Genomic DNA, 26,434 nt, shown 5'->3' with positions numbered 1-26,434 from the left:
TTAAAAAGGGCCCATGCAACTTGCAGGGATTTCACTTTAGTCTCTGTACCTTTTAACTTTTGTTTAACTAACCCCCTCATTTTTGTATAGTTCCTTCTTTTGAAATTAAATGCAACAGTGTTGGGCTGTTGAGGCATTCTTCCCCCCACAGGGATGTTGCAGCTAGCACCATTGTTACTAAATGTACAGGACTGGATGCCAGTCTGTATGTTACCCTGACAAATCCAAGCTTCGATTATATGGTATGGGTAGAGCTAAGGAGTAAGATCCCAGGCCTTAAACTGCAAAAAGGATCACTATTCACTCTGTGATTTTGAATATAGGCTACACAATGTTAATATCACACAGCAGAATCATTTGGGTTCAATTCTGGGAAATTATGGGCCCTGCACCTGCCCTTTAAGTCATTATGAATTACAAGGGTGCAGCAATGTTCAAGGTCAGGCCCTTTATTAGTTGTCTTATTTATGGATAACCATGTAGCCACAATTAGAAAATTCCTATTATTCATCTCTCTCTTTTTTTTTTTTTTGGTCTGGAGAAGCAAGACACATTTAAGGCCATGTTCTATGAGTGTGTAAGTGTTATAGAAGTCACTGGGGTTGGTATGCACATAACTCAGAGCAGATTTTAGTCCACAGAAAATGAAATCTGGTTTTCATGTAAGAGATAAGCTTGTTTTTCCTCCTCACTTTAAATCAAGAAGAGTTGAGGGTACCTATTTTCTCTAGAGACACCACTTCAAATTGCTCTCTGCTCACAAAAGAAAATGAATTTGATCTTGCATTTTGTCAGCCAATAACATGACTAAAAGGCTTGCACTTATGCTCAATATATAAACCATGAACCATTTTCCCAGCATCCTTTGTACTTATGCTAAAATAAATTGTATTAGTAGAGTGTATGAACTCTGTCCTTGGGTACATGTAGGAGCCGTCAGGGATAAGATGCATGTCTTGTTAAGGCCTGACAAGTTGCACGAGGTGCTGGTACTGAGGAATAAGGATGGTTGGCATGATGTCTTTGTGACCTGAAAACTAAGTTCAAAATAAGATAAGAAACTGGTAAGAACTGGTGTACCCTACTTTTGTTGTAAACAAGGCAATTATATGAGCGAAGTAAGTCCATAATTTTGGAGCAGATTGATTGCTGTGAGACTCTACTTCCCAGATTGGATTGGTAAAGTATTAACCTTTTCCCTTTTGTGTTGTGCTGTATTGTCTTTGACTAATAAAGATGGCTGAGCCTTATCTGACATCTCATCAATACCCTAAATTGAACCCTACCAACATGTTCTCTGTGGATATTTACACATAAAGGGATATTTTATGTTTTAGCTTAACTGCAGGGAGTGAGATGCTTGCAGTCATCAAATATAAGTAACAATATATCCTGAAAGATCAGCTACTTGTTGTTAATAATTCAACCACAGGCCTGGTAGTTACTTGCTTATTCATTGTAACTTCAAGGTTAAAGTTTCAAACAAGGAGCTGTGGAACCAAGACAAATCCTTACCTGTGAACAAGCGTATTTTTTAGGCCACGGATTAGGTGCCGTGCAATAGTTTTCACCCTGGGTGTGAGAATAGCTTGAGAAACATGGAAAGTTCCATGTTGAGCCCGCTCTCCAAGAGTGGTCTCTAAGAACTGTAATAGCTTGTGCACGTTCGTTGTGTTTGCCCAAGGTGCTGGTATTTTATTCCCTGGCCACAGGAAGGGATATTCCTGATACAGAGGGTAGTGGTAGAAAATGAGAACCTAAATAATGGAGAGAAAGACAGAAAAGGATGCAAATTGAACCGACTCATGATGTTTTGGAACCAAACTTTGCATTTAAGTATATCCATGCAGTCCCATTGAAGTCTGAGTACACATGTGTAAAATCTGGTGAGAATCTGGCTTCCTGTCTTTAAACTAGTACACTGAATACAATTAATTCACTGGAGTGTTACCATAAAGGAGAAAATCATGTTGATTAGCTGCAAATTCAGGACTGCATAGCGTTTCAAGTGTCACTAGAGAAAAAGCAGAATTTACAGTATGAAACTGAAATCACATTCCAAGACGTTTTACTTAAACAACATTACTCTAATCTTACTCTTAATATTTGTCAGACAGCATTGCCAGAATGACTTTTATCTCAGGACAAGGATGGTGGCAAGTCAGGAACTAAAATACTGTGTAACTCAATTCATATTAACTTGCTGTGATATACTGGGCTGGCTCATATACTGGCGTTCCACTGCCATTTACTGGATGGAACACCAAAGACAGTCTCATTGTCTGCTATAACCTCCACTGTGCCTTCTGGAGCTGAGGTATGAGTTTTACTCCTGGTGTCATATGAAATAGCAGTTTATGAGAGTCCTGTGAATAACTGGGAAAGGTCTTCAGATCCAGAGTTAAATAATATGTTGGGATTCAGTGTTCTAGTTCAGCCCATCAGGGAGTTTCAAGCCAGATGTGTGCTGTTTGCCTCTATATCTGGATCTGAAGTTTATAAAGAAAATGGATCTTGAGTTCAGATCTGAATCCATCTCTAGCAAATCTGGATACTGAGTGTTACATCCCAGTCTGTTTGTTTCAAAGCGTCAGATGATTTACTGAGAGCTAGCTATATCTAAAACAGAACACCTTTCATTATCTGAATTGACAAGAGGCTCTTTGCTTTAATCAGGTAGAATCTTGGATGCAGACTGAAGAGGTCTTGCTCAGAGGAATTCCTCAAAGCATGACTGCGCACACACAACTTTATAGTTGTTGGAATTAAATGGAAGCACTGGGAGTCTTTTGCTTCAAGACTGAGCATTAGTGAACTGCAATCAACAGACACCATAGTCACCAACCAAAGCTCATTCACGCACTAACATGGATAGAACACAGACCATTTGCTCCTAAAACACAGATGAGATAAGAGACTATGCATTAGCTATCTACAGAATTAAAGTTTTTATTCTTTGTGTGGGCTAGTTACTGGAGGACAATGTGTCCTCACAAACACCAAGCCAACACTTTACAAAAGATCAGCTACATATGCAAGTCTGTCTCTTTGTTGCATATTTGTGAATTCCTGCATAATAGGGCCCTGACCCTTAGATGCCACCGTAATACAAAAAATAAAATAAATAATAATAATATGCTTTGAACCCTAGTCAGACATTCTTTATAATTTGAACTGTAACATTTTGGGCTTAGACTCATTACATGTCCTTTCCCCACCTGCTGACTCTTCTCCCAAAGATATCGCAAGGTCACATTTTCTACATATTCCATTGTGCAAAGTTTTGATCCAAATGCTTCCCGGATCCTGTTAATCAAGTATATGTGGTGCTGGTCTTCCATGGCATAGAAGTGATTGAAATCCAAGAAGATAGCTTCTTTGGGGTGCTCTGTGAGGAAAGTGTTTATCTCCATCAGTCCATCCCATACTTTGATGCCAAACAAACCATGTATGAAGTAGATCTCCTGTCCCACTTCTCCCGGTTTGGAAGATACGCGTAGATCAAAGTAGCGGATCCCACCTTCCAGCTGCTCTTTGAAGGTCAGGTTTTGAGTCACTGACCATTTCTTCATCAGCTTTTTCACCAAAGAAATTTTAGCCAAACGTTTGATTGCCATGGCTTGATCAGGTCCCACAGGAGATTTCTCATCAACCCAGTAGCTGAAAGAATCATGTGATCCTAGAGATAAAAAAGAAAGTCATTTTAATGTTATAGCATTGAAAATAATATTTCATATGTTCAATATGGCACAAAGGTCTAGTGTTAAGGCACTGGACTGGGATTCAGGAGATTTGGGGTCAACTCTTGGCTCTGACACAGGACTTCTTGTGTTATCTTTGGCAAGCCACTTCATCTTTAAGTCTCAGCTTCCCCCATCTGTAAAATGGGAATATCACTTCCTTTGTCTTATCTATTCACATCTGGGAGTTTTTTAGGGTTACAACTGTCTTTAAGATGTGTTTGTACAGTTCCCAGAATGATGCTAATAGAATATAAATAATAAATAGCCATAGTAAGGAGACTCCTCTGTCCCATTATCCTCTCCTGTGTTCATACTCCTCTGTCCATCGAAGAAACAAGCAAGCTACCTCCACAGATCTTCCACTGTGGTGGCACAGGGGTTTAAATCTGGTGTTGCGCTTGTTGATGAATTCAGCACTGAGCCCTAGAATGAACCAAGATTCTCTTTTTATATTGTATTTATTCCTTGCTGTAGTGGGGTGCTCACTCGTTCCGGCCCTGAAAGGGTTAAAAACAGCCCTGGAGAGGGCTATGGTGGAGAAAACCTACACTGATTGGGGGAAGCAGGCACAGCTGGGGCCATGCCCCAATCAAGCCACAGCTGGCCCTTTAAGGGGGCTGCGGGCCAGAGGCTGGGAGGAGTCTCTCTCTAGCTTCTAAGAGAGAAGGGCCTGGCTGCCTGAGAGCTGAGAAGGGTACCCAGGGTAGAGCAGTGCTGGGGAAGGGCAGAGGGAGCTCCAGCCTAGTAAAACCCCAGGTTGCAGGCCTAGTTAAAGGCCTCCAAACAAGTACTTGGGCTGCAGAGGGGCAGCCCAGAGATAGGCACAGGCAGCAGGTCCTAACCCCCTTGCAGATGATAAATGGTTTACAGACTGCAGTCTGCCCCAGGGAACGGGGCTAGATGGTGACTGGCAGTAGCGACTGAGGCCAGGTGGGGATAGAGGGATGGGGGTTCCCTTGGGTGGGAAGACCAGAGTGAGGGGGTACTGTGGTGGGCAGAACCCCAGGCAAAGGGCACTGGGGTCTGGGAGAGACATGGGGCCAGTGGCAGGCAAGACACTGGCCTGCAGAGGGCACTCCGGGCTGGAAAGAGCTAATTCCCAAGGCGGCCAGCAGGAGGCGTTGCCCCAGTGAGTCATCGCCCTGCAACACTTGCCTTACTATCATAACTCATGTAGATATCATATCTACAGTTACTTAAAATTACACTTGACTGTGGGGAAACCACCTATGACACCAAAGCTCTTGGTTAATCTATGGGACAGAGACCTCAGGCTGTGGCTGGGTGAAAATCCTCGCAATGCACTGCCAATGAGTCTTAGCTCTGACCATAACGAATCATTTCCAGGCATCAGATGACTGAACTATCTCCATGTTCAGCTAGACCTTAGCCTTTCAGCTGTCACCGACAACCATGTAGCAGGTAGTGTCAGTTGTAATGATATTGTTTTGTTTTGTATTTGTGGATACCTCTATTCCAGGAACTGGACTGAGAGCAAACCCATTTCAAACAGGCTTTTTACTGGCAATGACTTTAGGTCACTACTGACCTTGTAAAAATGCAGGAAGGTGACTAAGAAATGAAAGATTCCCTCTCTCATCGTCAATCACCTGATAACCGAGCCATCATCCTGCTGCCCTACCCAGTCTCTGCAGGAGAGTTGGTAATGTGCCTGTGACACAGGGTGTCAGCATTATGGACATGACAGAATCTGGCAGGGAAATCATGCACCTAATCACAAAATAATGCTCAAAATAAAGCTCTGCCCCTCACTAGTCTAATAAAAAGGTACCCAAAAAACAACCTAGTAAGAAAGAAATCAAGAAAAACCCATTGTGGATTATGTCTTCCTAGTTACTGCTTGCAGGACACAAGAGAAGAGAGGCTGGGAGCCCCTGAAGAAGTCCTGACCAGATGGCAGTGGGAAGCACGCAAGGGCAGGAAGGATGATCTTAATTGGAGCAGCAACTTTGAGGGGAGATGGGGCCAAGAACATAGTACTTAGAGGAGACCCTGGAGTCCCTTGTCAGAGGCAACATTAGGCAGATCTGGGAATAGAAGTCTGCCTGCCAAGACTCCAGGTTTAGCTGGATTTCCAACATCCATCCTAGGGAGCCCCATCCTGGCCAATACGCTGGGGCTTTACAGACACAATCCTTCCTCTGCAGTCCCATCCAGGAAAACCACTAAGTGGTTCTAGCTTCTCTGCTCCCTGGCTCCTTTTAAGTCTCCCAGCAGAGAAGCTGCAAGCTCTTAATTGGGCTTGACCCACTAGCCATTTCCCTGGAGGAGATAGGAATTCCTGCTCTTAGAGCAGAATTGAAGGAACAAGCTACATCCAAATAGCCCTGCTCCTATTGCCAGTCTGAAGCTCAGGGGATGCTGCACAGCAAAGCTAGCTCCCTCAGCTCCTGTCCACCTGCTGAAATATTGGAAGCATCACTGACTCCACCAGACTATACAATATTCTAGTATATTACAGATGCTAACATCCTCTTGCCTCCCATCTCTCCCCTCCCTGAAAATCCAGCAATTCCCCTGCCACCTCCCTGAATACTCCTACACAATCTCCTTGTCTGATTTTTGCCCCTCCTCTCTGTTTATTAGACAAGCATCTCATGTGTGTGTGCGCGCGTGTGCACTCACTTGAAGACTGATATGTTTCCTGTCATGCTGCAGCATCAGAGCTGTAAATGAGATTATGATCTCAACAGGATTACCTTGTTAGGGTTATTAAATCCATGTGGAAGCATAAGCTGTTCACAAGTCAAACATCAGTTTGCAAGATTCCAAAGCACGCCAACAGTAATAAGCATGAGCAGTTCCTCTCCATTGTGTAACTCCACACACAGTCATGTGTGCGAGAGGGGGAGGAATCTCTCCTTCTCCAATCAGCGTGGTGGAATAAGGGAGAAGAGAGGCATGTCATAATTTTGCAGTTTCAAGAAAACAAAGCTATTTTGCTTTGCTTCCCCTGAAGAGTGAAAGGTTGTTCCGCGCAAGTCTGATCATATATTTTATAGTTACAAGACCCTCAACCCATTGCAGATTGCAGCATTTAACAGGATAAATGAAACTAGTGCAAAACAAAGGGGTGTTTCTCAGAACTGGAGATAAGTAATGGCATCAGAATTTTGTGTTTTCCAATCTACCTTCATGCATGTGGCTTTAGACAGATGGAGGTGTAAACATGGAGTCATAAAGCACAGGAGCATCTAATCCAATCCAATCCAGTGCAAGCATTCATGTATGCCTACAAACATATTACTAAACAAGGGAATTCTGTTGAGGGCTGGCAAGCATGTTTAATTTAAACAAATCAATATAGGAAATATTTAAAACTTTTTAATGATTTTTACATACACTCTTCAGAGACTGGATTCTTAGTGAACTGGAGAAGAAACTCTTTCATGTTGCTATGTTAAAAGTCCCTATATCTATGACTTAATGAATATTAGTAAATGTTTTGAGACTGTGGATAAGTGACCCTCGAGTATAAATTATTTTATACATAATAAAATTAATTAATTTTAAGACTTGCCCAAAGTCTTTCTGCAGACCAGAAACACAGTGGAGAACAGAACCCAGGCCTCCTGAATCTCAATTTGTTACCTTCTTCACTGCACTGGGGAAATACTTCCCTTGTGAGGTGTTTTGTGACACCAGACGTTCATAGTTAGTATTCCGATTACAACAATATTAGAACTGCTTTGGTGCTGCAGCTTCAATGTGAGCCTCACTGCCAAATACCCATAGAAGTCAAGACTTAATTTGGAATCATAGGAATGCATAGGTTATGAAATACAAGACTGGAACAAACCATTTAATGGTTTCTCTAGTCCAGTATCCCATCTCTCCACCAGCAAAGGTTGGATTCGTCAGGGAAAGCTATACCCTCTCCCCTGTCTGCCCAGGCATTCAAATTCCTTCCTGACACCAGATTGTTACTATGATAGATAGCTCTTGTAATTTTATCCTAGCAAGTGCAACTGTAGATTCATTAATCCTTTTTCACTTCTACTATGCCAACTCCCAAGTTAATTGTGTGTTAAATCTATTGCCTTTATTATCTTTCATTATTCAAGAATGTTTTTGTTCTATTTTCTTTGTTTCAGTTGTTAGGCAGCAGCTTTTTAGCTTCACATCTGTAACTATTTCTAAATTGCCAATTCTTCACGTTTTTCCATGTTCCTTAGAATCATAGGATCAAATTAGTCAAATCAAATGAATGCAGTTACATTACAAAAATTTGGCATTATTTGGTCTTGGACTTAATTTTTATTTTCACCGTTTTGTGTGGGTTATCAAGAACTGATTCCTTTTTCTTGTTACTGCATAAAGTTGATAATAAGAGAACATTGTATAATGGTTAGAACATGGTATCTGGAAGCAAGAATTCTGGGTCCGATTCTATTAATGACTTCCTGTGTGATCAAGCATGTCATTTAACTTTACCCTAACAGGATGTTGTGAAGATTACCTTGTGTGCAAAAGGATTTGAAATGTTTCAATGTAAAACAAATTTCAAATACAAAATATATTGTCTACACACTGGAACAGATATAAAATACCCTTTCCTAGGCAAAAGCATATCTAACATTATCTCTATGAATCTAGTTTTCCTGACTGTGAGGTATATTAGGCTGTGGACTAGTCTAAATAAGTCGGGGAAACCCCTTTTCTCAGGGCTTTTAGAACCAGGCTGGACTTAGACACCAGACAATACTGAAGGGGAACAGTGCTGCATTTTCAGGGAAATGGACTGGATGAGTGGAAAGATTTGTCATTGTGGACATACAAGGTATGATTACCGAAAATTAAATAACTTTATGTGTAATGTTTCAGTGGATAGCTGGCGAGGTCCACAAATGGCACAGGCATATTAACAGCATTAAAATGTCAATTGTGGACTCTGGCATTACACCTCAGGATTACCTTAGCTGCAGTGACGCCAAACTTCTTAAAGCAAGATTTGCTCTCCACCTAAAATACATTTGCCATTTATAATCAAGAAAATATAGATTCAGCACAAACCACAATCAAAAACAAATCATCTGGAAATACTCCAATCAGGTTTCAAAAGCAACAGATCTGGGAGCATCACGGAAAAGCTACACAAGCAGCAGGCAAGGAAAGAACAATATTCTGCTATTTTGCAAGGGTAAGCGCTGCTTTGTACCAGCCATGAGGTACATTGAATGAGACAGAAGCACCTCTGACAAACACTGAAGGCTTCTGGATACAGGTCATTAACAATCCAGATTTTCTAATCAAAAGATTAGCATCTTAAAACATCTTTACTAATCCACATTGAATAGCACGTTTGACTTGCTTGTTACCAGGCAAGAGGCGGGGAGAGAGTTAGCCGTGATTAACTATATTATCCATATGAACTATCTAGATAAGCATGTCCATTTTTGAGTAGTATTCTAACAAAATTCCGTAGTTAAATACAGCAAGTAAACAGGGGAAACACAAAGTCTAGTAACTTAAAGCTTCCTAGAAACTTGTAATTTCAGCATCAGGCATAGGGTATTATAATTAGGGGAGAGGGAGAATGGTGTTGAAGAAATAGTTGTTGAAGACACAATACTTGTATGTTAACGTTCTTTTCTACTGCATCATCTCAAATCCAGTCCACTGTTATTGGCTGTCAGCTGTTGGATGGCCTGTGCCAAATCAATTTGGTGATCCTGGTCTAGTCCTTGGTGTATTGCTGTCAGCATCATGAAAACCTCCACCACAACTGGCTGTCACAGTGGAGCGGAGCAGGACATGGAGGCTACACAACCTTGAACCTGGACTGAGGTTCAGTAGGGAAGTGGTTTCTAAAAAACTTACACCATTGTACCTGATGGTGAGTGAACAGAGGACTTGAATCTTGGAGTATGTTTGACCCTGGATCCTCCTTGGAAAACACAGAATCTGTGTCTTGTTAGCCTAGGCCAGAGTTAAAAAAAACTTCACTTGCCTCTCTAGTGTATCAGTTCTTTTCATTGCAACAGGAGAGAAAGGACTATTTGGTACCAGTGTAATTAACATCTTCCCCTGTTCGTGAGCTCTGGGCTATGCATTCGCCTGCATGGAACTCAGAGCTCAACATTATTGCTAGGGAACATTAAGGTCAACCAATGTCTCTCACTTGTTCCCACCAGCCCAGTTCATTCAAGGATTTAGAAATACTTAAGCCAAGTAACAGTAACTTTTAACTCACAGCAAATGGGGCAGATTGTCCCACAGCGGAAGTGAAGTGAGAAATCCAATAACTTTCTGACTCCCAGTTAGAATAGTGGAAACAAAAATACCAGGAAACTACAGGATTTCCACAGTGGAGAGTCACATCTCCCCACACTCAGTGGTGGGAAATAATGAACAGAAAGCACTGAAGTTGGAATGAAAAAGAAGGTGGGAAGATTAATTTGTGATGGAATTAACTCTTCTCCCTAGGAAAGTGCTGTGAATGCCCATTCACCTTGCAGTTATCTGTAAGTATTTTTTTGGGGTCCTGAGACGCTGAACACAAGGAAGAATTATTTCCAGAGAGACATGGGAAAGCAGAATTTACTTTCATGAGGAAAGCCTGTAATGTTCTGGGGACGACACTGTCTTTATATAAATTGTAATAGGATATCTGTACTGAAAGAGCCAACAAGTTCTGACACGTGCTTTTGGGATTCCTGAGTGGCAACATTGCCAGGAGTCAGCCAATGGCTCTTGTGACCCATGTTGCCAGCAAAAATTTTGGCTGGAGGGTTTCTGCTTCTGACTACTTATTAAGAGGAGTTAGGTCTTAGAGCAAGGGGCCTGAGTTCATCCCAAGACAATGGGTGGCTGGGCAATATGTGACATGTGTTGCTGCAGAGGCCAAGACACAGTTAAGGACCTACAGGAGAGAACACTGGACTACTTAGAAGAGGTGTATTTGCACAGGGGAGATTTTTCAAAGACTTACTTCTGAACTGGTTGAGGTAGGTTCTCATCCTCTTGTGAGACCCTCTGGTCTGTATTCATTTTGTCCACAGGGTCACCACACTGTCCAGTGGAAAGGGACATGTATGAAGAGACATTGCACTGATCCAACATTGTGCTCTGACACAGTGAGGGTCAGCGGGCTGTGATCAGGCATGGCAATGTCTGCCCTACCTCAGATACATAACACTAAGAAGTTGCACCGTTCTTTCTGGGCTGTTCTCCCACTTTGTGGTAGCCTATGAGAGAGGTACTACACCACAGGGCCAAGGGAAAACAGCCTCTTCTTATTATGATACTCCCCAGAGAAAGAGAGGGAGAGCTAGTATATAACATCTTGCCACTGCCCTCCAAAAAGAATAAAAGCAAAGTTGAAAAGAAAGGTGGGAGAAAGCAGAAGCATTGAACTTTTTTTTTTTTAATTATTTCTAGCAGGGGGACTTCTTACACTTGGTGTTTCCTAGTAGGAACAATGCTGTCCTCCTGCCTCAGCTTTCCAATTAGACCAAAGCAGTGTCCATCACTGACAAGTTGGAGATGATGTCATGATCCAGAGATCCTTACTTTCACTGACTACATTCTCATGAGCAGGTATTTTTTGTCTTATTAGTTTTTCTACCCTATTTTTCAATGCTTCATGTAATCTGTGTAGCTCAACACTCTAATTTATACTCAGAAATGGTCTCATCAACACAGGAATTGCCATGCTGAATCAGACTAATGGCCCAGTCAGTCCAATAACCGGTCTCCAACTGCAGCCAGTATCAGCGGCTAATAGAGAGAATGCAAGAAACCCTACAGTAAGCAGTTACGGAATAACCTGGCTACCAGGAAAGGCTCTTTTTAAGACCTACTAATCAGAAGCTGCATTTCATATCAGGTTTTCATCACTGCTGCAAGATTATTTTCTTCTAGTGGATGATGCATCATTGCTTGGTGAATGTCCACTGAGTTGGGCAGGAAGCCAAGGAATGGAGATTTAAGAAGTTAGCCGTACATCCTCTATTTTTGATCTTTTTTTTCAATCTCATATGCTTCACCTGTCACATGAGTCCAAACTTTAACCTAACAGATGGTCAGTTCAGCTGTCTATGCACTGATTCAATGACATTATCCCCTCAGTCAGCAGTCCATTCCATCAGGACCCCTATAGGGACCTGCTGCCGTTTCAATTTGCTCCCTCCTTGCATGGGGCCACAGGGTGAAGGTCACCTACTTCTCTTTGAGGGCCAAATTTTCATGGGCAAAAACGGTCTCATAAATGAAGATGGGGAAACGGACACACAGAAAGTGACTTGTCCCAGGTCTCACAGACAGAACCCAAATCACTGTCTCCAAGTTCACCCTAAAAATTTAACCTGGTTTCCACTTAGCTAACACTTTCATTTAACTTAGCCAATTAAGACACAAGACACCCAGGGAACTTTGGTCAGCTATTACACATGCATCAAAATAATCTTGGCTACACCCACCTTTGGGAGGTGCTGAAATATTTGTGTACACTTGCACCCATTTAAGGTATGTCATGCACATCTCATTCTGTGAGCAGCATATGCAACTGTGACCTCTTTTTCATGATTGCATACATTCAGAACTTGGAACTATTTTCCCTTAACAGCTTCTTGTGAATTCAATAAACCAAAGTACACCCCTTCATGTTCTGTGTAATACTCACTCACTTTATTATATGTGGTGCTGGTAATATTGCCTATTAAGGTTGCTTGACACTTTCCCCATTGTAAGACCCTTCATAATATTGCCACACTTTAATTGTTGGGGCTGGGTTGTCTACATCAGGTTGAACATTTTTTGGAAAATTTCAGCCAAAATTGTTCAGTCATATCTAAGAACGCATAGTTGTGCGCGTGTTAAAAGATTCCAGCAACTTTTTCTTTTAACAACTTGGGCACCTCCATGCTTTGGAGCGGGTTCTGAAATTTGGCAGGAGATGGCCTTTTTGACAGGGATATGCCTTTTGCCCTCCCTGTAAAAATCTCCTCAAACTGGGCCAAGTTATAAGCCTTTGAAAAAATCACATGTTCATTAGAGACGGATTCTAGCAGCTAAAATGTCTCACTGAACATGCTCCATCAACTCACAACTCTGTTGTGTGGGTAGACTGAGCATGCTTCCTCCAATCCAAGGCTAGTACAGGGGTGAAGTCAGACTGTCCAGGTAATGGCTGCTCTAAGTTGAGCCCAGGCACTGGACCTATGAGCAGGGACCTCGCTCTCTGGTATTCTCAATGATCCCCCTGCAGATATCCAAGCAGCATAGAGGAGGAAATCACATGATTAGAATGCAGAGGAGGCAAGGAGTAGAGATGGGGGGACAGAAACTGACTGAGTAGCTGGGCAAAGAGACTGGGAAGAGAAGCCTGGAGAGCAGTGGAGGCTGGAAACTGGTGGGGGGTGGACAGAAGGGCTAGGACTGGTTGGGCAAGGAAACTGGCACTTAAAAACTATCATAAAGCATATGTACACATGGAGGAAGGAGTGGTGGCAAGATAAGGTTGCATAATTGACCTTAATTTGGCTATCTCCTACCTTTTGAGTGCTTGACTTTGCAATCTTAGCAATGTTCTTTTAATGTATTTTTGTATGTATCATTATTTATGTAGTGGCATCTTTCTAAAGATTCCAACCCTGCCTATAGTTCCCAATCAGGAACTGAGATCCAAGTGTGTTAGGTTCTATCCTTGCCTGCTAACCTTACCCTGGCCTCCCACAATGCACTTGAAATGGAATTTGGAGGCTACCTTCAGCAATTAAGTTTGACTAAATATATCGCTTCTTAGGATCTGTCTCTCTCAGCCCTTTGAACAGCACTCTTTATGACTTTACCAGTCTCCAGGTGCTGCATAAATCCTAGTATCAGTCTTTGGAGTCTGCCACTATGATGATCACTGAGCCATGTTATGGTTATTTTAGATGCTTAGAACCAGAGAAGCAAGATCCTGGTTATCCCTGAATGCATGTACAAGGTGGAGAGGACTGAGACAGGAGGTACATAGACTTTTCTCCTCCTAACACAGTGGAAAAACAAAATCCTTATGCTTCTTCACTTCAAGGGGCAGGAGAGTCATAGTGAAGGCTAAGGCCTTACGCATCCCAAACACTAAATACATGGCTGAGGCACATCAAAGCCTTGCGCACCTCCAGCCCATGCACCAGCTTGTGGTCTAAAACCAGGTCGATAGGAAGGGCCATGACACACCTTCAAACCAGTAACTGAAGAGCTGCCTTCTCATCTCTAAACACAATGCCTGCCTCAGCACTTTGCAAGCACAATGCCTCCAGCAAATATCACATATAGTTCAAATTACTAATGAGTAGTTTGGGCACAGTAAAGAAAGAAAAGCACACAGTAGCACTAGAAGTGTGTCAAAATTACAAGACTTAATATTTCCACTGGGTAGAGGAGCCATACCAGGCAGGAGATACAATACACCTCCCAAGACATTGTACTTGCAGATGTTACGTCCTTCTCTGGGTATGACGAGATCACGAGAAGTTACTATGTCTGTGAATTCCATGTAGCCAATGCATTCCATGCACAGCCCTTCTAGCCAGTTCTCTTTCTGCAGCACAGTTATGACCACTCCATAAATTATATGGGAAAGGATTTGATTGTGATGGGGTGTAGTCAGCCTTTGTGACTCCCTGATAGGGCCCTCATAGTCTTATTACACCTCTCTGGAAGAAGCAGTGAGGAAAAGAGCAGCAAAGGTGGGTCCTCCAAGTTTGCTGAGAGAGGACTCTGTGGAGAAACGATTTTGAAAGCTAGAGAGACCAGGCACGCCAAGGGCTAGAGGGGGTAGCAACAGCAGTCAGGGCTCTGCTGGCCCAGATAAAAGGAGCTGCCAGGCCTTAGCTATGCAGTTGTTAGCTGCGACCAGAGACATGAAGGAGGTGGCTCTGGCCAATGGAGACCAACCATTAGACAGAGTTAATGGCTTGCTGAACTTATACAGCTGTGATTGCAGAGAGAAAAGTACCTGAGGATGTCAGCCCTGAGCTAGGGGATGACCCGGGAGGAAGAGGCCCATAGAAATAGCAACGGAGGCTTGAGGTGGCTGTTGTGTGCAGGGTCCCTGAGTTGGAACCTGGAAAGTGGGCAGGTCTGGCTTTTGCCCTGCCACAGATAAAGTGGCAAAAACCCCTAAAAGGAGACAGGGCTTATTTGGGCACCTGAACAAAGGGGCTGAAGACCCTAGCGAGGGAAAATTGATTGTTTATTTATAGGACTCTTTAATAGCATGGAAGGTGTTCACTTGGATTTTGTGAGTTGGCCAAACGGCCAAGCCACTGAAAACCCAAAAAGGTTGACCGGCAGCCTGCAGAGAGCACCAGGGACAAGAGGACGACTGTGGTACCGCCCCCCGTTGCTAGGATGCACTCAAAAGGTGAGTGCTGCTTTAAAGCATCCCTGCTAGTGAAGCCACAATTTGATTTAGAAAGCAGGTAAATAATGATCAGGAATGTAATTTTTAGGCTAAAATTCTACCAGTGCAATAGAAAAAGATTTTACAGTTAATGATCACAGTGGGACTTGGTCTAAGAGCACAATAGGTCTTTTCCATTTGTAATTTCTGTGAAACCAAGTCTATCTGCTGTGAATGCTTCTGAGCCAAAACATACTAGCTAGGACAAAGTTAATGCCCTAGTGCTTCATTCTCTAGTCTAAGGTATCACCCAAACGCAATGAATTCCCCTAATCTAAAGGACAAAATAGTCAATGCTTTTGCTCATTACCATGACCCAATGTGCGGAAGGCTGGACTAACCAACAGCTCAATAATGTTTCAAGTGAACATCTGCTAGCTTGCTTTGCTGGCTCCTTGAACAACGGGGTAGGCCAGCAGCTTATCATGATCTGAGTAAGTGTTTAGGACTGCAAGGGGAGACAGTACTTGAGTGTCAGGGAATAAACAGAAAGTTCAGCCTGTCCTAATAAAAAGAATTGTGTCAGTCTGATGAAACTGGGAAGCAATAATATATCCAGCTAAACCATTCCACAGATACTGACAAAGATCCCAGGCTGCAGCCAGGATGTCAGATCTGAACTGTGATATTGGAGAAATTGTTTAGAAAAACAATTCATTGGAAGTGCAACCACCACAAATCATACCCACTCTTGCTCTGAATTTTGTCAAATGAACAAGTCATCAATGATTAGATATTCTCACCAAATTCTTTAAAAAGGAGGTTTATTTACTGTGCTAGAATAGTAGTTCAGTGAATACTAATGTAGCACAAGCAAAACTGTCGGATATATCACTTCTCACATTTATAATAGAGAAAATAAGAATACCAATAAAGACAAAAGTTAAATTATTTTTGTTAGGAGGCGGTAGAAGGGGACAGAAGTGTACAACACTGGTATTTTTCATATATATATTTTTGCACTGAAACATTTGTCACTTTGTTTTGAGCAGCACAATACTCTTTTATATTTTGTATTCATGTTAAAAAAAAAACCTTCAAAAATGCCAATTTTAAACTCACCTTCATGTGCCCTAGATGCATTTTTTACTAAAATGGGCTTATTTTCAAAGGAATTAGTTTACTGACAATAATTTTTTCCAGCAAAATTAGCCCCCTTAAGTATAACACAAAATACATTAAAAATGATGAGTTAATTAATCTTGGGTGATTTTTTTTCTCTCTCTCTACAAAAAGGTATAGTGGTATCTTCCTTGGAATGAACCATAACGAGGACTCTCACACCTCTGTCTGGATGATACTAGATTGTGCTGCATTTTATTCTTGATGGTTATGGTTTTCAGGCTTTCAGATCTGTTTCGTGTTTCGTAAAAGCAAGAGAAGAGCCTAAGCAAAACTCCAAAGGTGAACACAGCTAAGCTGTGCAGCATAGGTCAAAATCCACATCTGGATTCAAATGTCTCAAAGGCCCACTCTACCTTGATTGCAGGTTAAATCAACACAGAAATTGCCATACTGAATCAAACTGTTGGTCCATCTCCAAAGGTGGTTATTACCAGTTGCTTCAGAGGCAGAACCAGGCAATCACCTGTACCCAGGGAATGTTTCTTCCTAGCCCACTCAATAGTTAAGAGGCCAGCTTATGCCCTGAAGCAACAGGGTCAATCCACCTTAAACCTTTTCTATTTTTAAAGATAGCATTTATTGTTAAAACTTTGGATATTTTGTTTTCTGTATAAATGTCTAATCCTTTTTTGAATACTGTCAAGTATCTGAGAATTGAGCTCCGCTGTCTGTATGTTGTGTGTAAAAGTATGTATTTTCATACATTTTGAATGTTCCAGCTATCAGTTTAATTAAACATCCCCTTGTTCGTGCAGAAATTTTCCATCTCTCTTCTCTAAAACACTGAATACAAGCAGTCCCAAAAGCTACGGTGTTTGGGGGCAGAGGGGGAGAAGAGCAAATGCACTCAAATTAGGTACCCCCTTGATTTAAAATCAAAGGGTTACTGGTAGCATGTACTGTTAGCATGAAGAGCCCTGGACTTTACTGTTTGACTTGATTTCTTTCTAGAGTATTGGCTGTTTGGTTTGTTGCTCTTGTTAGAAACTAATTTGTTTTTTTAATGGAATGTTTTTATTTTTAATATATGTTGAAGGTGCTTAGATCTTTCAGTTATGTAGCCCACTCCAAGTCTTTGCAGGTTTGTTCCCCACAGACATTTTCCAGCATTTTGTCCTGTCTGGTTTGGAAAGTCCCAAACAATGGAGTCTCTTTTGCTAAAGAAATGTCATGATTCTGTGAAAAAATGCAACATTATTTTAAACATACTAAACAAGATCTCAGCAGGTCCAAATCCTTATGTTCTCAGAGACCCTTGTCCCCAGCTCTCCAAAAAGGAGAGTTACTCTTCCAAGGCAGCTATTCCTCATCAACATCACATGGAGCAGAAATGTGTATTTCTCATTTAGATTAATAAAGCCTCCCTCCATGTCATGATCCTTAGTCAATATTACTTAATGAACCCAATCATTGCTGTCAACTGCTGGAATGTTGATCCATGAAGTGATCCTTTTCTTGCCTGCTGCTGTTGACTTGCCTTGGCTCCTTTACAGGCTGCTTTATCATTGATTATACTCTATTTCATACAAAAGTTTGGTAGGATGGAAATGGAAAACAAAACAAACAATTTGTGGAGTGCTGCTGTCCATTTGAATTTTCCACTCTTCCCTTCCCTTCACACTCCCTCCCTGTCTTCTGTATTCACAGGCTACATGACAGGCAACTGTGTCTAGCTGTCAACTTTCACCATCACCATATCCACAATGTGAAGGTTTCAAGAAAGACAGAAAGTCTGTCTTACGATGAGGAAACGTACAGCATGTTGGAGTTTCCAAGGCTACCATCATTAACTTTTCTGGTTCCTCTGCTGCAACTACCATGCTGCCAATATCCATTCACAACACTTGACTGAAATTAATAAGACAGTTATGACACATCCAATACACTGAATAGCACAGCAGGTGCATATCCTGCCTGCAACCTTTGGGAGGCACATGTGCTGAACACATCTAAGCAGCATCTTCATTGTTGTTAGTATTATTATCATCGCATATTACCACTGCTATAGCTGGTTGAAAATTAGAATTTCTGTCTCCTGATAAACTTCTGTTTGTTTTTGTCACTTACAAGGGTGAAAATTTTGGGGAAAACGTTTGTGGAATGGAAAATTCCAGAGCAGATGGATTTGGAAGTGTCAAAATATTTGGTTTGGAGGTTTTTGGTAAAATGACACATTATGATAAAGTCATGAACCAAAATGTTTTGTTTTGGGTCAGTTCATCAGTGAACTGCATCTTGCTGAGCTGCTCTGGTGCATCATGGCAGTTGCAGTTAGAGTGCCTCATGTCCCAGTGGCTTAAGACTCCATGGGTTTGCATCTCCCAGAGCACACACCAAAGGCTTCCCATGAAAATGTCTAGAACTTCAATGAATTTGCCACAACATACATACCGGGGAAGTTATGATGGCTTTAGGAGACTATTGCAAGGAACTTGGCAGTGCTGCACTTGAGCAGAGTCCAAAAATGAAATACCATAAGGAACAGTCTATAGCAGTTACCACTAAAATCTTTACAGTCTCAGGGGACTTGGGCTCAATTCCTGGCTCTGCCATTGGCCTGCTGGGTGACTTTGGACAAGTTACTTCCTTTTCTTGAACCTCAGTTTCTCCCTCTGTAAAATGGGGATGATGATACTGACCTGCTTTATAAAGTGCTGTGGCATCTACAGATGAAAAGTGCTACATAAGAGCTGGATTATTAGTACAATGGACTGTTGTGATGGGGCAAGGCCAGATGGCTACAGTAAAGTACTGAGAAACAGGTATGTCAGCCCCAGGCTAAACAAATCCCTAGTACCCTGGTACCAAATGGCAGTTGCTCCAGGTTAATCAAGGCACCTGGAGCCAATTAAGACCTTTCTAGAAGGCAGTAGAGATAGCTACTTTAATTAGAACACCTGCAGCCAATCAAGGCAGGCTAATCAGGGCACCTGGGTTTTAAAAAGGAGCTCACTCCAGTCAGCAGAGAGAGCCAGAGGAGAAGGAGTGTGGTGTGAGGAGCTGGGAGCAAGAAAAGACCAAGCTGAGAGTGAGAGAGTTACTACTGCTGGAGGATTGAGGAGAAACAAGTGTTATCAGACACCACCAGGAGGAAGGTCTTGTGGTGAGGATAAAGAAGATGTTTGGAGGAGGCCATGGGGAAGTAGCCCAGAGAGTTGTAGCTGTCATGCAGCTGTTACAGGAGGCACTATAGACAGCTGCGATCCACAGGGCCCTGGGCTGGAACCTGGAGTAGAGGGCGGGCCCGGGTTCCCCCCAAACCTCCCAACTCCTGATCAGACACAGGAGGAGCTGACCCAAACTGTGGGTTCCACAAGAAGGGAAGATCACTAAGGTGAAAAAATCCGCCAATAAGCGCAGGACCCATCAAGGTAGAGGAGGAACTTTGTCACACTGTGCAATTGTAAAATAGGGATAAGAGACAATATTTTAATGGCAACCACTATTCTTGAGTCTGCTGAATAAAAAAAATATTGAGCTGACTTACAATTACATTGTGACCTTTTCTCTACAGAACAACATAACTAGTCTGTACTATAAAGCATTCATATTGAATGACTAATGAATATATGCAGCAGGGATGATTTTTACATTACTCATCAGTATTGCCCAGGGCTAAGCACAGCATAAGCATTAATAATTAAGTATCACCCCAGCTTGCTTCCAGTCCTACCTAGCAACATGAGAAATATATTTCAAAAGTAACATTAAAGGTATTAGAGTATGGGAGCAGACAGGGAAGGCAGTACAGATAAATACCAATTCTTCCAGAGCTTGAATCTCCGTTTGAAATTCACACCTGTTCCCATATCTGAAACAGATATCAATACTAGAATTCATCTTTACAAAACCTGACTTGATTAAATATTTGGACTCCATTTTAGACATTGCCAGTCCTAGAAAGGTTTAGCTCCTGAATGTGGTGTTTGCTGTGGTTTCTCTCTCGAGTTTTTTCCTTCTATTTTACAAACAGAAGCCACCTACGCCTCTCACTTGGACTAGAGCTGGTCAAAGGCTAGGAAGATGACAGACGCACTGCTGTTTACATAAAAAGTCTAAGCACTAGTTTGCTGTGACAGATGGGGTTATATTACTTGTCATTCATATGTATTTAATTTTGCATAGCCACCAAGCGTCAATGAAAATGTTTTTCAGTTCCAGGTTTCATTATTTTTAGCATGAGTGATTAATTCATTTGAAAAATACTTCACAAAAGTAAATTATTAGTTGTTTTAAAAGCTTTGAGGTCATTCGGGAACATAAATACTAACTTGTGACTTTGGCAGCCAAACACACAATATGAATAGTGGAAGCAAATGTTGTATGACCTCACATGTAAGCCTAAAGTTATTTGGGCTAAGTGTCTGGCCAGTACTTATGAATGACTGATAAATTTGAAGAAAGCCAGGATTGACTCATGAACTCTTCACAAAAACTAGAAGGGACTAAGGTCAGGCTGAGATTTCTGAAACAGTTTAAGGAAGCTTGCATCCTGCCAAATCTCACTGAATTTCCACAGGATCTGAGTACCCAACCAGAGCCCTGCACAGGACTATTTTTTTAAAACCCCATTCCCGTCCCGCCCTGCAATACTCACTCCCACCCATGCCCACATTGTTTCTTGCATTTTTATCCTGCATCTTCTTGCAAAAAACATAGATCCCACAAATCCCACCAGAGAGTGAGAGTCCCCCATGCTACTTTAAAAAAAGTCAGATAGTATATACATTATAACAGGAGTTATATTTTTACATGGTTTAAGCAAGATTTTTTTTTCTTTCGGTGGTAAAAATTGTGTCTGAATTCTGTTTGTTTATATATATATATATGTTTATATAAACAAACAGAATTCAGACACAATTTTTACCACCGAAAGAAAAAAAAATCTTGCTTAAACCATGTAAAAATATAACTCCTGTTATAATAGACATCAAATCTCTTTTTATTCCTCACTTAAATTTAAGTATTAAAACCTTTATTTAAAACAGAAAAACTTGCTTTACATTGCTGAAATTCTATTTCTGACAAACTGAAGGGAGATTTAGTGTTTTCATGCAAATTACTGTCGTTTTCTCCCCTCTCCTCCCCCCGGTCCCACCCGCACATAGTACATTTTACTTGGATAACAAGAATATCCCAGACTTGTCATAATAAATATCAGAACAACAAACAACATTACAAGGGATACAAACTCATGTTTCAGGGCATAAACCAACTTCTAACTATTGGGGGGATTGGTGTAAACTCCAGTGTTACTGTATGACAATCCTCTGAAGCAGACGGTACTGGCTATGGTCAGCAATAGGTACCGGACTTGATGGCACAGTGGTCTCCACAATTCCTATATAGCTTTCAGTAGAAAGACTCAAGTGCTAGACTGCTTCATTTCTATTTTACTACCTATAGATGAGACATAGATCCCAAATTGAATGTCAGTCAATCGATCTCATAGATTACGGGTTGCTCAGTTCCGGAAGGTGTTCAGACACAGGCATTAGCAGAGCAGAACAATGATTCATCTAGTCCGGCATCCTGGCTCCACCAGTAGCTTCCGAGGGAAGGTCACTCCCTCCTCAATAATTTACTCCCTTGTGTAAACATAGAAGTGCATGGGAGGAGAGAATGTTTCTTGACCTCAGCTGGTGATCAGCTGACCCCAGAGCAGAAGGTGGTAAAATAACCCAGGACATTAAATTTTATCCTAGCTAACCACACGCTTTGCAGCAAGTGGCAACCAACACTGGGTATGGTTGTTTCAAACCAAACAGAAACAACCCCCAGCCAAGCCTATAGCGAAGGTAATTCGGGGGTACTCACACCTCCTAGACCTGGGTGATAAAAACAGCGTAACTCGCACAGGAGCTTTGTCTTGGGGTGAGCCCCCAAAACAATCAGGCTCTCTCCCCCAATCCGCAGGTGCGTTCACACGACACGGCCCCCTTCCAGCCCCGAGGCTTGCAGTGTTTCTTGTCAACCAACCAGTTCGGGCGCCAAAACTTGTCCCGGGAGGAAGAGCCCATCGGGAACCCCTTGCCCTGAGCGATTCCCAGCCAGTCTCGGGCTGGCACACCAGGGAATGGGCTCCCTCCTCCGCGCTGCCCTTTCTCCTGGACACCCCCTGGGCAGCACCGAGCGCGCCCCAGAACAACCCGCCCCGCCACAGGACCCCAGCATCCCCCGCCCGTAGCTGGCAAGCGCGGGACATGGGCACGTTACTGCCTGGGGGCTTTAACCCGCGCGCTGTCCCTCCCGGGGCACCTCACGCCCCTGGCCGCCCCGCAGGGCTCATCCCGGCGGCGAGCCAGGCGCGCAGAGGACGCGTTACCTGGGATGGCCAGATGGGCCAGCGGGAAGGCGCTCAGGGCGGGGGTGAGGGAGCCCATCCAGTCTGCATTGCTGCCTTCTGCCATCCTCCCGCCGCTTCGCGGGGGCTGCCTGCTCGCGGGGAGGGCGGGCGGCTACCGCGGGGCTCGCCCGCTGCCACCAGCTCCCCTGGGGCCGCCCGCCCTTCGCCTCTCCCGGGGCCGCCTCCGCCTCCTGCCGCCGCGTGGGCACCAGTCCCCTCAGCAGCCCTGGCTGCGCGCAACTTCGCACCGCGCCCCCACCTCCGGCGGACATGCCCTGCCCGCGCCTCCCCGCCGGGAGCGGAATCACACGGCACAGGGGCCCGCTCCCGGCTTATGTAACAGGTGCTCTGCTCCTCCCCGGCCGCGGCTAGGTATAAACCCGCTGGCCCGCTACCAGCGCCCAGCCCCCTTGGCAAACATCCTCTGGCTCTGCCCAGGGCACGCCAGGCTGCAGCTGCGAGCCCCCGCCCAGCACCCGGGAGAAGGCGAGACGCGAGCAGCCTTGCTGCCCTCTGGCTGCGCAGTGATCAGCTTTGCAGGACAAGTTAGAGGCGATTTGTCAAGGTCAGACTGAACGCCTGGGGAGGGGAAGATTTGCCTCCGCCCAGCAGCTGGCTCGGCTTCGGACTGCGGCAGGAGGGCCTGAGACGGGGTGGAAGCCCCACCCCCCGCATTTTAAAAGAACCGCCTGTAGCTCAACCAACAAGTACAAGCAAGGGATTTAAAGAAGAAAGGGGGGGAAATGGCTCTGACAGCCCAACTTCATACTTGGTAAGAAATCTCCAAACCTAGGAAAACGTGCCTAGGGGAGACATGAGCAGAGCTGTCCTGGGGGTGGTCATAAGAACATGCTTTATTTGTCAATATCGCAACTGTGTGTGAATGTGGCAATATCAATCTATCTTTTTCTTTTTGGGAGGTGGAGGAGAGGGGAAATGTTTCTCAGGTACAGGCTGGCATTTCTGGTAAAAAGAAAGGGCAAACAAAAATAAGCCCTTCCTTCCACTCCCCCCCCCCCCAAAAAAAAAAACAAAAAACAAACCATGGGTTAGGACACTCCCCGAGGGTGAGGGAGAAGGAGTTTCAAGTCCCTTGTGCGCCCGATTACACACAACCACTGGGCTATAGAGTTAGTCTCTGTTTGGTAGGTTATACAAAGTGGAACAGGTCCAACGGGAGAGTCAGAGAAACACCAAATAGTCAATGCCACAAGATAGGAGGTGGAAACAGCCTTCTGGGACTTATGCATCATGAAGGACTTTTGCTCTCAAAAACAGTAGGGATTACACCCCTGGTCATACCCAGTGATTCGAGCACTCACAGAGGTAGGAGGAGGAAGGATAGAGACTCAAACTCAGTTTCCTGACATGAAGCAGGGATTTGAGCCTGGATCACCAAACCTCCAAATGAATGGCCTGACCCTGAGCAATTGGCTATTCAGGAGGGGTTGGTTTCTTCTTCCTCCTCCCTCTCTCATTTTCATTACAACTTCAAGAGGGCTTCTTTCATCCCACTGCAGAAAGAAAAAATATTTGGAATCTCAGATTTTTGCAGGATTAGAAAATCTTGCCCAGCTCTCCATCCTAACAAAGGAAAACAAATTCATAGATTCATAGACTCTAGGACTGGAAGGGACCTCGAGAGGTCATCGAGTCCAGTCCACTGCCCTCATGGCAGGACCAAATACTGTCTAGACCATCCCTGATAGACATTTATCTAACTACTCTTAAATATCTCCAGAGATGGGAATTCCGCAATCTCCTTAGGCAATTTATTCCAGTGTTTAACTACCCTGACAGTTAGGAACTTTTTCCTAATGTCCAACCTAAATCTCCCTTGCTGCAGTTTAAGCCCATTGCTTCTTGTTCTATCATTAGAGGCTAAGATGAACAAAGTTTTCTCCCTCCTCCTGATGATACCCTTTTAGATACCTGAAAACTGCTATCATGTCCCCTCTCAGTCTTCTTCTTTTCCAAACTAAAAAACCCAATTTTTTTCAGCCTTCCTTCATAGTCATGTTCTCAAGACCTTTAATCATTCTTGTTGCTCTTCTCTGGACCCTTCTCCAATTTGCCACATCGTTTTTGAAATGTGGTGCCCAGAACTGGACACAATACTCCGTTGAAGGCCTAACCAGCGCAGAGTAGAGCGGAAGAATGACTTCTCGTGTCTTGTTTACAACACAACTGTTAATGCATCCCAGAATCACGTTTGCTTTTTTGCAACAGTATCACACTGTTGACTCATATTTAGCTTGTGGTCCACTATGACTCCTAGATCTCTTTCTGCCTTACTCCTTCCTAAACAGTCTCTTCCAGTCTGTATGTGTGAAACTGATTGTTCCTTCCTAAGTGGAGCACTTTGCATTTGTCTTTATTGAACTTCATCTGGTTTACCTCAGACTATTTCTCCAATTTGTCAGATCATTTTGAATTTTTGACCCTGTCCTCCAAAGCAGTTTGGCAATCCCTCCCAGTTTGGTATCGTCTGCAAACTTAATAAGCGTATTTTCTATGCCAACATTTAAAGTCATTGATGAAGATATTAAACAAAGCCGGTCCAAAAACAGACCCCTGCGGAACCCACTTGTTATACCTTTCCAGCAGGATTGGAGCCATTAATAACTACTCTCTGAGTATGGTTATCCAGCCAGTTATGCCCCACCTTTATAGTAGCCCCATCTAAATTGTATTTGCCTAGTTTATCGATAAGGAATATCATGAGAGACTATATCAAATGCCTTACTAAAGTCTAGGTATACCACACATCACCGCTTCTCCCTTATCCCAAGACTCGTTATCCTATCAAAGAAAGCTATCAGGTTCGTTTGACATGATTTGTTCTTTACAAATCCATGCTGGCTATTCCCTATCACCTTACCACCTTCCAAGTGTTTGCAAATTACATGGTACTGTGTCAAATTGTACTTTCACTGCAGTTTCAAATAATAAAGTATTAATTCTTCTTTTAAATAGTGAAATAGATGCAGACACATTCAAGATACAAACTGAAGTGAGCATATCCATCTAGCTCATGGAAGAGCATCTGATAAAGCTTCACATTGCTTTTGGAATTAAACTTCCCAGTCCAGGGTAGACATAGCCACAGGCTGCCATAATGCAAATACCTATTGATACTGATATCAGAATCACTTGCAAGTACTATATGCCAAGGGCCTTTCATCCATCATTCACCAAAAGCTTCATCCCTTTATCGTCATTCCCCCCCCCCGCCCCCTGTGCAGTAATTATTCTCTGAATATTCAACAATGAAACCCACTCAGCTATCTGAGGAGTCCAAAAACCTAACAGAGATGGAATAAATGTGCATAGATCAAGTTACTAGGCAAGAAATAGTCCATCTTGTATAAAATTCAAATATATTCTATTCAGATATCAAACAAGTAGATTGGTACATATGTACACTAATAGGGCTGTTTGGAATATCATTTTTCAGCTTCAGGAGAATGGGAATGAATGAGGCAAGACCACACTGTCTTACACACAACAGTTATTTAATGCAGCCAGAGCCAGCAGTACCTGCATCGTCAAGATCAGAGTTGGCTACAGGCAGCCCCACACTCAATAACATTGCCTTCCACGCTTTCCATTTTCAGAGCCTCTCTCAAACCACACTTACCTGCTACACAGCTGGGCGGGGGAATGGGAAACCTATAAGAAAAAGCACATAGAAATTCTATAAAATGTTTTGCTATTGGCGTGTCCTCAGTACAAAATTTTATATCGTTACAACACAACTATGCAAAGTTGAATCAACTCACATGATACTGATCAGGACACTGTGGT

General features: G+C 43.0%; 1 protein-coding gene across 1 annotated transcript in view; it reads right to left on the bottom strand.

The window, feature by feature from the left end:
* Positions 1 to 22,720, bottom strand: part of PLCXD2 (phosphatidylinositol specific phospholipase C X domain containing 2) — a 33,078-nt gene extending 10,358 nt beyond the window's left edge. Inside the window, exons 1-3 of the mRNA XM_032804453.1 lie at positions 22,607 to 22,720; positions 3,219 to 3,679; positions 1,516 to 1,757 (exon numbers count right to left, since the gene is read on the bottom strand). Coding sequence (XP_032660344.1) covers positions 1,516 to 1,757; positions 3,219 to 3,679; positions 22,607 to 22,691 — 788 coding nt within the window. The 5' untranslated portion in view covers positions 22,692 to 22,720. The remainder of the gene's footprint in view (positions 1 to 1,515; positions 1,758 to 3,218; positions 3,680 to 22,606) is intronic.
* Between the last annotated feature and the right edge of the window lie 3,714 nt (positions 22,721 to 26,434).

Source organism: Chelonoidis abingdonii, chromosome 1 (genome assembly GCF_003597395.2).
Source record: "Chelonoidis abingdonii isolate Lonesome George chromosome 1, CheloAbing_2.0, whole genome shotgun sequence".
Lineage (NCBI taxonomy): Eukaryota > Metazoa > Chordata > Testudines > Testudinidae > Chelonoidis > Chelonoidis abingdonii.
This window is presented reverse-complemented; position numbering and strand designations above follow the sequence as displayed.